The 13,326-nt window shown below is 49.3% G+C and overlaps 1 protein-coding gene and 3 non-coding genes across 4 annotated transcripts; all 4 read right to left on the bottom strand.

Moving 5' to 3' along the window:
* Window positions 1-681: 681 nt before the first annotated feature.
* Trnac-gca (transfer RNA cysteine (anticodon GCA)) lies at window positions 682-753 on the bottom strand. The gene has a single exon. It is a non-coding gene; the product is annotated as a tRNA-Cys (tRNA).
* Window positions 754-2,075: 1,322 nt separating this feature from the next.
* Window positions 2,076-2,147, bottom strand: Trnac-gca (transfer RNA cysteine (anticodon GCA)). The gene has a single exon. It is a non-coding gene; the product is annotated as a tRNA-Cys (tRNA).
* Window positions 2,148-7,620: 5,473 nt separating this feature from the next.
* On the bottom strand, window positions 7,621-11,063 carry LOC143402188 (zinc finger BED domain-containing protein 4-like). Its single transcript, XM_076859604.2, is given in 7 exon segments — window positions 7,621-8,144; window positions 8,147-8,313; window positions 8,315-9,329; window positions 9,332-9,873; window positions 9,875-10,461; window positions 10,463-10,684; window positions 10,686-11,063. Coding segments are annotated over 7 exon segments (3,417 nt in total). The 5' UTR covers window positions 11,046-11,063.
* A 1,611-nt stretch (window positions 11,064-12,674) lies between these two features.
* Window positions 12,675-12,746, bottom strand: Trnac-gca (transfer RNA cysteine (anticodon GCA)). The gene has a single exon. It is a non-coding gene; the product is annotated as a tRNA-Cys (tRNA).
* Between the last annotated feature and the right edge of the window lie 580 nt (window positions 12,747-13,326).

Genomic DNA, 13,326 nt, shown 5'->3' with positions numbered 1-13,326 from the left:
TTACCTAGGATCATGGCCTAGAGAGAGATGGAGGAGAAGAGTATCAACATGAGGACAATTAATAGGTTCCATAAGAGCAAGAAGAAGAAGTAGGAATGAGGAGAGGTGTAAGGAAGGACTTTGCAGGTTCTAAGACCTAGAGAGGGAACAGCCATGAGTATGAGTTGGGTTGGGGTTTTTGTGTAGGATGAGACTTGACTGTGCATCTGAACACACAAATAGCCAAAAATCAACACAAGACACTAATGAGCAATTAAACCAGAAGTTTCCTTTTCTCCCATGTGAAAGAACAATTAGGTGGTCCAGGTTTGGCATGGCATGCCATAAGGTTAAGTGCCATAGTCCTTCTCTTCAGTTATTCTAGTGCTCTGCCTTCAAGGTACCACTTGACATCTCCCACTTTAGAAAAACAACACCATCCATGGAACAGAAAAAAAGGGGATAAGAGACAAATTTCTCCCTGTAAAATATTGTGCTAAAACAAATGCACAGTGGTGCCTGGGAAATGGCACCAATAGACTATTCAGGTGATTCTATTTCATACATGAGGTTAAGAATAACCATAGTAGAGCCTCAGTGTTAGCTGCTTGTGGTAAAGAGAATGTTTATCTGGTGTGTACTGAAGAAGAGGAGGAAATTGAGGCACCTGTGTAGGAGAGGGTGTCAAAAGTAAGCATGAGTAGGGGGCACCTGGATTTGAACCAGGGACCTTTTGATCTGCAGTCAAGTGCTCTACCCCTGAGCTATACCCCCTGCTGACATGTATGTATAATAAGCCCTTTAAACCTGGATGGCACACCCAGGATTCCCCACTTGGACATGTGCACTTGCTAGTGCTCTGCTATCATATACTAACTTCCTTCTAGGCCACACCCCTTCCTGTCTATACACCTGTAGGTGTAACCTGCACCTTCTTCCTCCTTAGAACCTAGCTAACTGTGGAGCCTAAAAATGGTGGAGTCTGCAGCAAGAACCTCCTTTACACTGAAACAGAGGAGCCAGAGTACGAGAGCTGGCTGCTCAGCAGACCCTTTGGAGGTGAGGGTGGCACTGGGAAATGGCACTTTGATAGACTGTCCAGGTGATTCTAATTCATACTTGGAGTTGGGGTCTGGGATGGCAAGAGCAAACCTTGGTTTCTCCCTGAGACCTCCACCCTCTGGGAAAGGACCTAGGGTCCCGTGTGCCTCTAGCAGCTCCCTGTAGGATCTGACTCAGAGACAGGTTTGAGCTATTGTTTTAATCTATGTCTATGTTAGTCAGCTTCTCACTACTGTGACTCTTTTAGTCAGGTGTTTTGGTCACAGTATTTCATCACTGTGACCAAAACACCTGACAGGAAAACATTTTAAGGAGGTAAAGTTTATGTGGTACTCATGTTCGTAGAGGTTCATTCCATCCCAGCCAGCTCCATTCTGCAGGTCTCCAGGTGAGGCAGAACGTCATGACAGAGGGTGTAGTGGAGGAAAGCAGGTCAGGACATCACTCCAGGAAGCAGAGAGAGATTCTTGTTACCATAGACAAAATATATACCCCAAAGGCAAGTCCCCAGTTTCCAGCCTCCTCCAGCCACACACCACCTACTACAGTCACCAACCAGTTAAACCCTATCAGGGGATCAAGGCACTGATAATGTTAATGCTCTCATAACCCAATCACTTCACCTGTATACCTTCTTGCATTTTCTCACACATTATCTTTTGGGGATGCCTCACATGTAAATGATAATGGTGATCAAAATACCTCACAAGAACCCCTTTTAAGGAATAAATGTTGATTTTAGACTCACGAATTCAGAGGTTCAGTTCAAGGTTATCTTATGCCAGTATTTGGGACCAAAGATGAGGCCGAGTATCTATCATGGAGAAAGAGTGTGGCAAAGGAAATCTGCTCAGTTCATGGCAGGCAGGAAGCAGAGACAGTGATTGAGCCTCCAGGAACTAAATATAACCCCAGGTATGCCCCCAGCTGCCTCCAATTACCACCCAGTTAGTCCATGGAAATAGTTAATCCATCAGATGGATTAATGCATAGTTTAGTTCCTTTATAAGGGAAGGCCAAAATTCAGCCTGAGTAGGGGGCACCTGGATTTGAACCAGGGACCTCTTGATCTGCAATCAAATGCTCTACCCCTGAGCTATACCCCCTGCTACTTATATGGGGCTTCATTATGTCTTTGAGTCCTACAGCCACTCGAGACAACCTGTGACGTGTGAGTCACTACTTCAGGATGGAGCTCTTGGCAGCTGCCAGGCCTGGGTCAGAGGAAACTGATCAAACTGCTGCCTACAACAGACAGCCTCCCCTCCACAACAGTCCTCAATCTGTGTCTTCCCAGCTTTGGGGCCCTGTGCAGGTAGCAGCCTGGAGAAGCACTGGCTGCTAGAATGGCCCTCACAGCCAAACACTGTGCCTTCATGGTGGGACCTACCGGAACACTCCAGTGATACAGGTGACTGCTTTGACACACCTCCTCACAATTGGGACTGATCCTCCTGGCCCAATGCTCGGTTCAGGGCACTTTCTACAAAACTAAAATCTACAACAAATGATAACCCTTCCAGCTTCTCCTCCAGTTAATATACACTGAGAATGATGCAGACGTGGACGTAGATTTAGGAATCTGAATATTGAAGAACCAACACCAAGAGAGCTCAAGGAGTTGGACATGCTCTCAGCAGCTTGGCAGGAGCAGGTGACACAGATGCCCTCAGCTTAGTCTCAGAAGCCTGACAGCCTGGGTTTTAGTTTCAGGAGCAGGACACTCTCCCTGTGCCTTATCTGCAATCCTGCATAATGGTGATAATAACAAAGGAAACAATCAATAGCATTGAGAGAGCAAAAAAAAATGGAAGTAAATCTTCACCATACACACATCAGATAGAGCACTAATTTCCAGAGTATATAAAGAACTCAAAAAATTTAACCAAAAAAAGAAAAAAACAACAACAATAACAAATAACCCAGTCAACAAATGTGCTAAGGATTTGAGCAGATACTTCAGTATATACAATCAGTCAACAAATATATGAAAAAATGTTCAACATCTCTAGTTATTAGATAAATGCAAATCAAAACTACTTTTCAGGCACTCTCATTAGGTGCAACAAATTTGGAATTAGTATTTCTGTGAGGTAAATTGTCCTTTCTATTTCTACAAAATGACTCTCTTTTTCCTGTGTTAGCTTTCTGATATAGTGAGACATACCAGAGATCATCAACTTCATTTAAAAAAAGTTTGTTTGTTACTCTTGGAAGTTTCAGTCCCTGGTCCCATGGTCTCACTGGTTCTGGGCCTGTGGTCATGCAGCACAGCACAGCACAGCAGGGAGCACATGGCAGTGCCAGGATGGCTTCCCCAGGGGCGTGCCTCTCCCCAACGGGGAAAAAGTTGTGTTTGAAACTGGGCTTTTATTTCCACAAACTAACTGTGCACGTCTGCAGCAGCCAGAAAACACCTGGCCTTGGAAATGGGAAGAATAGCAACAAAAAGTGTAAAAGCAAAACATTCGAACACTGGAGACAATTAAAGGTTGATTGGTGTCATGGGGGGGGGGCAGAGGACGGGACCTTCAACCTGTGTCCTGGAAGCTGAGACCCTGAGCAGGCAAACAGGGTCCCCCAAAACATCTTCCCTCACCCTCTGCCTCTCCCACCCGTGCTGTGCCCTACAAGTTCTAAGTGACAGTCTCTACCATGCCAAGAGCACCATACCTGAGCTACCTCAGAAGTTATTCTTGCTGACTGAATTTATCCTAGCCATTTGTAAAGAGGAAAAACACCCATGGAACACTCACAGATTCAGCTTCCTCCATGGAAACAGTATCTCTGTCCTTCCCCAACAACCAGTGGGCATGGGGAGCAGGGGAGGTCCAGGCATAACCTCACTACCAACAACCAGGATTCCATTTCTCTGCTTTCATAAGGGAGTTGCAGAGGGTGATCTTTATCCATTGAGTCCATGAGCAGAAATGGGCTGTTTGTTTAAACTATGAGTTTAGCGTAAGTCTAGGATTTTGTTACATAAATTGTGCTTTGTAGTAATATATCCTGCTATAATTTGGGTCCTAAATATCTCCCAAAGGCCCATGTGTTGGGGCTTGGTCCCTGGGGAAGTACTGTTGGGAGGTGGTGGAGCCTTTATACGTGGGCCTAGTGGGAGATCTTCAGTCACTGGGTGTCCTTAGAGGGAATTGTGGAACCCTGACCCCTCCCCACTCTCTTGTGCCCTGAGGTGTGCAGCATGCTTCCTCCTCACTCCTGCCAGGATGTGCTCCCTCCCAACAGGTCCAAAGCAGCAGGGACAACAGATCAGGAACTTGGGACCTCCACGTAGACATTTTCTCCTTATCCGCTGAATATCTCAGGTTGTTACAGTAACAATACTGTGACCAACAACTCACCGAGAGATGTCGAATAAGAAATCCCAGTGCATGAAAAGACCCCTAAACTCCTTTCCTACTTAGAAACCAGCCTGTGCCGAGCACAGATCCTCTGCCCTGGGAAATAGGGGGACATGCATCTCCTATAATGGGGCCTATTTTCATGAACTTCTCCAAGAACATGGGTCCTGGAAACTTGTGTCTAATGAAATAAATAATTCAACATCCAATAAGACAAGACCAACATCTTTTCCTTTAATAAAAGTTGTCCAAAACCTCAATTATAAGTGTTACCACCTGTTCCATCATCTGAGGGTAGATTTCTTTTATTATTTTTTTATTTATATATGACAGCAGAATGCATTACAATTCTTATTACACATATAGAGCACATTTTCTCATATCTCTGGTTGTATACAAAGTATATTCACACCAATTTGTGTCTTCATACATGTACTTTAAATAATAATGTCCACCACATTCCACTGTCATTTCTAATCCCATACCCCCTCCCTTCCCCTCCCACCCCTCTACCCTCTCTAGAGTTCAACTATTCCTCCCATGCTTCCCCTCCCTACCCCACTATGGTAGCCTCCTTATATCAGAGAAAACTTTTGGCATTTGGTTTTTGGGGACTGGCTAACTTCCCTTAGCATTACCTTCTCTAACTCCACCCATTTACCTGAAAATGCCATGAATTTATTCTCTTTTATTGCTGAGTAATATTCCATTGTGTATATATGCCACATTTTTAACCCATTCATCTATTGAAGGGCACATAGGTTGGGTCCACAGTTTAGATATTGTGAATTGTGCTGCTATAAACATTGATGTGGCTGTGTCCCTTGTAGTGTGCTGTTTTTAAATCCTTTGGGTATAGACTGAGGAGAGAGATAAGGTAATTTAGAACACATATTGGAGTACATGGCATCGTTTCCACTGCTTTAAATTGTAACCAAAACCAGTGATCTTATGGTATTATTAGCATCTCCCATTATACAGATGCAAAACTGAGACACTATAGAGATTGGGCAACTTAAGAGACTAAACTCATTCACCCCTGTGTACATTCTGGAGGTTCTGCCTATGTGTTCCAAATGTTCTTGGGAAATGGTGAAGCCTTTATATGTGGGCCTATGGGAGGCCATCAGGTCATTGGGGGTGTGGCATTAGAAGGACACTCACTCTGTCTGACTCTCTGACCATGTGGTGAACAACATTGCTAAAGCACACTCTATTGCCAGGACATGCTGCCTCACCATGGGCCCAACTCAGTGGGGACAATGTATGATGGACATGGAACTTCCAAGTTAATCTTTCCTTGACCTCAGTGATTAGCTCAGGTGTATGTGACAGTAACAGGATTCTGACTAACACGCTTTCTAGGAGACACAGGATAAGAAATTGCATAGACAGTAGATGGGGCCTGAAGGAAGATGGCAGAATTGAGCCAGGCAGCAGTCCAAATGTCCTCACGATACAGAAAGGAGGCAGTGAGGAAATAGCAGAATCAAGAGAGCTCTTAAAAAAAGAAGTGTGTACTTGATAAAATATAGTGTTTAAAAGGGGGAAAAAAGACATACATAGACACATTGGATTTAAAGACAAGACCCAACAATATGCTGTCTGTAAGAAATTCACTTCATGGGCAAAGACATCCACAGAATGAAGGTAAATGGATGGGATAAAATATCACTCACATGGATCTCCTAAATAAGTAGGGATAACTATTCTCATAAGACATAAAGTAGACTTCTAGCCAAAATTAATCAGAAGAAACAAAGTTGTTTCATAATGCTTAAGAGAAGGAGAAAATAAGAGATAATGATCATAAATACTTATGCCCCAAAACAATGGAGTATCTAGGTAAAGGAAACAAATTCTTCTTAACATTAAGAATCAAATAGATTCTACTGTCATGTATAACTACAAAGAAAAAAAAACTTTAAAAAAGAATCGGACTATAACACAATAATATTTTATTTTATTTATTTATTTTGGAAAACTGCAAATAAAAAGTTTAATTTCAGAAACTGAATCCATCATTTATAAATACACTAAAGCACAGTCCACTCAAATTGAGAGCGAGCGAAGGTACAGTATTCAACAGAAGGACAGCTTCCTGGGGGGCCATGGCAGAGGAGCGTGTCGCCTCACCCACAGCACCCAGTGGTCTGAAGTGACGTAGAACAGGAACCTTTTTCAGATGTTAAAGCAAACACTGACAACTGAATCTGACAACTGATAATTTCACTCTGATGTCCTGGGATTCTAAAATACCCCAGTGATGGCTGAATCTTCCCTTTTATAAAAAAAGAAAAATCTAAACGCCTAAAGCTAGCCTCACCACTGTAGCCTGCCAGACACCCCCGTTGGTCACCACTGCCTTCAGGGCCCAGCCGTGGTCCCAGCACCTGGGTCAGTGCACACAGAGCTCCACTGCTCAGGGATGCTCAGTCAGAGGCGCCAGATGTGGTCAACGGGCCCCCTGTTGCACTGCCACGCTCTGCACTGGCTGAATCCTTAGCAGGGACACACACGGGACTCTGATCTCAAGGAGTAGGACAGACAGTCGGGGACCTCTGAGTGAATGAACGGACCGTGCAGCCCTGAATGCAAAGACCTGAAACGGAACGTGTCCGTGACCATGTCACTGCAACTGCACACTCCGTGAGTCACCCAAGTACAGTTTTGTTTTCAAACGCTTTGTCTCTGTGGTAAACAGTTAGCTTCCAGAATATTCTCTCCACTCCTCGACACATTTTAGAGCCTGCAGTTAACACTGGTCAGTCAGGATGGCTTAAGCTCCACCTCCTATTTACAGGCTTTCATTTCACAGCCACAAAAGCTGTGTTGTTGCAATTAAAGCAATATTTAACTAAAATGCAGTACCTGATTCATGGTTTTTACACAATTGAATAAAAAGCCTACAGGATACAACTGTTTACATCTTATCTCCAATTCTAGGAACACACATTTCTGACCCCTAACTTTTAAAAAACGCTGCAGTCATGAATTAAAACCTGATCACCCCACTTCACAACCGACGAGACGGGCTGCTCCCAGTGGACTCCCAACACGCTGCGCCCTGGCCCGACAGGAGTAAGGCACGTGTGACGTTACGGGGCGAGCCGGTGGGTGGCCCCGGATGCTGGCCTGGTGTCCCACCTGGCCCTGTTGGGCGGGTCACAGCCAGCACTGCCAAGAGCACGTCTGGTCTGGCGACGCCGTCGTGAGTTCAATACTGAAAGTAGATCAAGGGAAGATTCACTTTCAAAAAGATAAGTTTTTCAAAATGTTCCATCATGAGCCGGGGCTGGCCAAAGCTGCCATTCTCTGTGGGCGTGCTGAACAGCTTTTCCGAAGGGACGGTACTTGGAGGACAGCCCCAAAATCTGACAGCCAAAGTGGACAGCCCAGGCCAGGATGACCGCTTGAGGTTCCAATAGGCAAGTGGGTCACAGCTGTGCTCCAACACCTCCTCCTCCAGGTAGGCGAGCACCATATCTTCCCGCAGCCTCTCCCGCCGTTCTCGCCCTTCCACCTTGGCCACCAGCGACCACAGGCTCTCCCCTCCGCCAGAATCTCTCGACGGGGGCCCTGAGTCACAGCCATCAGAGGCGGCTGTGTCCTCTGAGGTAGAATTCAGTATTTCTAGCTCCCTAATTAGATCCTGCCTGTACTGCTCCGCCTCCTCCTCCGTGAACAGGGAGGCTTTGTAGCGAGGGTCCAGCAGCGTGGCAAAGACGTACCTGGGGTCGCCATGGCTTCCTTCAGCGACTTCAGCATAGTGTCGATGCCCATCGTCTCCCCAAAGAGCATCTGGACCTTCCTGCTCAGGATGTGGATCATGGGGATGACCTGGCTCAGAGTGGACACGTGGGCACTCATCTCCCGTCTGGCAGCATCAAAGGGCCTCAGCGGGTGACACCGACTGCATGACCTCCCACTGGCCGCAGCTGATCAGCTCTCTGAAGCTGCACTCGATGGATATCTCATTAATGGCCCTCTTCTGCTCCAGCAGGCGCTCCAGCATGTGCAGGGACGTGCTCCACCTGGACGGCACGTCCTGGACAAGGTGGTGCTGTGGCAGCTCATACTCTCGCTGCAGCACGGCCAACTTCTCCCTAGCCATGGGGGAGCGCTGGACACGCTCACACAGCTTTCGGGCAGCGCTCAGCAGGCTTTGCACCATCCTCTGGCTCTTGATGGCTTCACTCACGATCAGGTCCACCGTGTGGCTAAAGCAGGGCACGCTCGAGTGCTCTGCCTCGGTCAGAGTCTTGCCAATGCTCGGGTTGTCAGTGACCGTGATGCCCACCTGCAGGCCAATGGATGTCACCCAGGCTTCCCACCACCACTCCAGCTGCTTCTGGATGCTGCCACCGCCATGGTCACAGTCAATCTGCGACACGTCCAGAAGTGCTGAGCAGTGGTGGTCCTCACAGTGCGGGCGAGCCGCGGATGCGAAGGTGACCCAGTGGGCAGTGAGGGTCAGGTACTCACGGCTCTGGGTGCCCATCCAGATTCCTGATGTGAAGTGGACCATGCCACTCTCAGCCTCCCTCAGCTGGGACAGGACCATCTGCTTCACGCTGTCGTACATGCCCGGGATGGCCGTGCTGCAGAAGTAGGAGGGCGGGGGCACGGAGTACTGGGGCCTCAGGTACCCCAGCAGCCTGTTGAAGCCAGTGCTGTCCACGAGAGAGTAGGGCTGGAGGTCCAGTGCGATCATTTCTGCTATCAGGCTGGTGATTTTTTTGGCAACTGGGTGAGAGTCATAGAACTTCTCACTGGGATCATCGAAGGAGGACGTGCCCGACAACTCTGTGCTCAGTGGTCCCCGGACTCTTGGAGAGCGGGACAGGGTGGTCTCCGGGTGGACATCGGCCTTGAGCATGTGGCCGTGGAACCTCTGTAGGTGCCTCAGGAGGCAGCTGGTGCCCAGGTTGGCTTCTTGCCCCTGCTGATGGTCCGGCCACAGTGCAGACACACCACTTTGGTGGAGTCCTCAGAGCAGACGGAGAAGTGGTTCCACAGCTTGGAGGTCTTCTTGCTGCTGACGGGAAACTCGGCCTGGTGGTTCCTCCTGACCACGGCGGGCAGGGCAGGCGTCTTGGAGGAGCAGCTTTCTGCAGAAGCCAAGGTGGCATATGGAGAGTTCGCCAAGCTGGCACCCAGAAAGCCCTTCTGGGTCCCGACTACCTCGGGGTGGCGTCTGTACAGATGCCGCATCAAGCAGCTGGTGCCCACATCCCCCTTCTTCCCCCAACTGATGACGCAGCCACAGTAGCGACACACGGCCTTCAGACTGTCCCTGGGGGCCAGGGAGAAGTGGTGCCAGACCTCCGACTTCAGCCTCTTCATGACCTTCTTGTTCTGCTGGAAGACAGCACCAGGCTCGCACCTCCTCGGGCTCCACCCGCTGGCCTGCTGCTTCTCAGGAGAGGCGCCCATAGAAGCCTCGCCCACGTCCTCGGAGGATGACAGGCAGGTCCTCAGCCAGCCTGTCTGGGGAGGAGGAGGCCGAGGGGCACTCTTGGACCAGCTTTCCTGGAGAGGACGACATGGAGTCCGGCTCCCTGTCTGGAGGCAGCAGGGTGGGCAGCAGGGTGGGGGGCGTGGGGTACAGGGGCAGGATGCCCGAGCCGCCCCTGTTTTCCCGTAGGACGATGGAGCGGTGTGCTCTCCACATGTGCCGGATGAGGCAGCTGGTGCCCAGGTCCTTGCCGTTCTTGCCCCTGCTGAACTCGTTCGTGCAGTGCACGCAGACGGCCTTGGAGCTGTCCAGCGGGGACAGGTAGAAGTGCTTCCAGACGGCCGACCTCCTCCTGGACCCCGATGTGCTCCTGGGAAGGCGAAGGCTTCTCTCCGCCATCCCCTCTGCAGTCTCGTCGTAGTGGAGTGGGGCAAGGTGGGGAGATGACCCCGCCAGGGCCTCCTCTCTGCTGTACTTCTCAGTGACCGGCACATCAGAGACCTCAGAAGAGACCATGGACACGGGTTCCTCCTGCATGCGGTCAGGGGACGGGATTGTAGCTGCCATCTTGTGGGCAAGTCTGATGGGCGAGAGTATGGAAGGCCAGGTCCCCGACGTCCGCGGGCTGCGGAGGAAGCAGGAGCGAGGGCGAGGGCAGGGAGGAGCTGGCGGACACACTCCCGTCCTCCTGCGCCAGCTTGGTGGGGTGCGCCCGCCGCACGTGCCTCATGAGGCAGCTGGTGCTCAGGTCCTTCTCGTTCTTGCCCCTGCTGAACTCCTTCGTGCAGTACCGACATATGGCCTTGGTGCTGTCTGGGGGGCGGGGAGATGAAGAAGTGCTTCCACGCTGGCGACTTCTTCCTGGAGCTGATGTGGCGGCTGGAGAGCAGGCTCTGGGCCACGGCCTCCATGGCCACGCTGTACAGCGTGCTGCTGTACTGGGAGAGCAGGGCCCCGCAGCCATCCTCACTCTCGGCCGGGCAGCAGGGGCCACCCGCCTGGCCCTCCGCCTGCTCCTCCCCACTGTCCGTGTGCCTCACGTCCTCCCGCTCAGCCTGAAAGTCCACTCCTTCCAAACAGCGGCTGGGAACTGGATCATCTTCTTCCTCCTCTATTTTGAAACTTATTTTACCAGAAACACAATCACTGTCCCCTCTGGGATGAGAGTCCTGGTTGTCCTCCATGGCCGACCATAACTACCCCAGCTCCTTCCTCATGCTAGTGTCTTGGGTCAACGGAGAGCTGGTCTGAGTGCCCCTGTGCGCCGGCCCAGCATCACTGTCACCCTGTCACAGCCCTTCCGTCTCTAGGCTGTTCCTGGGAGTGCTCCAGGCTGGGGCTCTGCTGCTGCGGGCCTGGTTATGGGGACGCTCGTCTGCACAGGGGAGACTGGCTGCGGGTCTTGAAGTCAGGGTCCCCACCACCTCGACAGCACACACAGCCCTTCTGCATGTCTGTATTCGTGCTTCCAGAGGTCCACTTCCCAGTTCTCACTCTGCAAACTCTAGGCCTGCCAAGGATCTGGGCACCGACTCCGCATGGCGCGGTCCGCGCGCTGGGGACTGGGCAACTGCGCCGCGGGCTCGCCCATTCATTAGCTGCTTTGTCTGCCCCCACCGCCCCTCCCGCGGCCCCGGCCCACAATAATATTTTAATGCACCGCTCTCATCCTGGGATAGATGATTCAAACAAAAACTAAATAAAGATGCTACAGAACAAAAAACACTATTAATTTTGGACTTAAAAGATATCTATAGAATATTTCATCCATCAATGTCTGAATTCACTTTCTTCTCAGCAACATATGGAACATTTTCTAAAACAGACCATAGTTTAGGACACAATGCACATCTTAGCAAATAAAAATGAAGTAGAGATAATATCTTGCATTCTGTCAGATCGTAATAGAATGAAAATAGAAATCCATGAAAAGATAAAAAACCAAAATGACTCTAAAACCTGAAGACTAAATAGTACACTTTGAATGATGAAAGGATAACAAAAGAAATTGGAGGAAATTTTGAAAAATATTTAGAAGAAAATGAGAATACCGATATCAAAATATTTGGGTCAGTCTGGAGGCAGTTCTAAGAGGAAAATCCATGGTATTGTGCTTATATATTAAAAGAATAGAATGGTACCAAATATCTAACCTAACATTATTACATCTCAAGGCCTTAGAAAAATAAGAACAACACCAAAAACCAGTAGGAGCCAAGAATAGTTAAAATCAGAGGCTAAATCAATGAAATTCAGTGAGCACTGACTGTAACTGAGTAACCCTCCTGACATCTGCAGCCTCCTTCACGTCTTCACCTCCTGGTGGTGCTTGTCCTTATTAGCAGTCTTGCCCCTGTCCCCCAACCTAAACCTGGAATTAGGGACCTGGCAATGCAGAAACACATCTCATCACACAGTGGCCGGCTCTGGGCCAAACCAAGTGCCATTTGTCCTTGACTGAGAACAAGGGATGAAGGTAGAATGTGCAGGGGTGGAAGAGAAGCAGAGCCACAGGGAGGTGAGAAGGGCGCTCCAGGTGGCTTATGAGACCTACTGTGTGTGCACTGTACTAAAGAGCATGGGGACTCCAAGTCAAGGTGGCCTTGGGGGTCTTGGATGATGACAGTAGAGTAGCAGGGTTGAGAACGGAAGCCCTACACATAAAAGGAATGTTATTGCAGCCCCATGTTATGCAGCTTTGAAAAGCAGGATCGAAAGTGGTTTCTATCAACCACTATGGAGATCTCCCAATGTCACTCAGAGCCCACCTAAGAGGTACTGGTTATGGTAGCTACCAAAATAGTACATAAACAAGGGGGCACCTGGATTTGAACCAGGGACCTCTTGATCTGCAGTCAAATGCTCTACCCCTGAGCTATACCCCCTGCTGCTATGGATGTGAAATAAGCACCTGAAACATGGATGGCCACACCCTGGATTCTCCACCTGGAGAGGTGCACTTGCTAGTGTCTGCCTTCATAGGCTTCCTTCCTGCTAGGCCACGCCCTGATTAGGCAGGTCTAACCAGCATGTTCCTCCTCCCTAAAACCTGGCTGAGCGTAGGGCATAAAAATGATGGATGTCTGTAGCAGGAACCTTCTTCTCACTGAACCAGAAGAGCCAGACCATAGAGCGGGCTGCTCAGCAGATGCTCTGGAGGTGAGGGTGGGGCCTAGGATGGACAGGAGCAAACATTCTTGATTCCTTCCTGACAATACCTAACCCAACCCTCTGAGAAGGGGATGGAGGGATCACGTGTGCCTCTAGCAGATCCATGTGGGATTCTGACTCTCTGACAGTTTGGAGGTACTCATTTAATCTGTACCTATGTTAGTTCACTCTTCATCACTGTGACCAAATACCTGACAAGAACAACTTATAGGAAGATAAGGCTCCCAGTTTCAGAGGTGCAATCTGTGATCATAAGACTGAAATGTTCTGGGCCTTAGTGGAGTCAGAACATCA

Source organism: Callospermophilus lateralis, chromosome 1, assembly GCF_048772815.1.
Source record: "Callospermophilus lateralis isolate mCalLat2 chromosome 1, mCalLat2.hap1, whole genome shotgun sequence".
In the NCBI taxonomy this organism is placed as follows: Eukaryota; Metazoa; Chordata; class Mammalia; order Rodentia; family Sciuridae; genus Callospermophilus; species Callospermophilus lateralis.
Note: the sequence above shows the minus strand (reverse complement) of the source record. Positions and strands in the feature narration are given on the sequence as shown.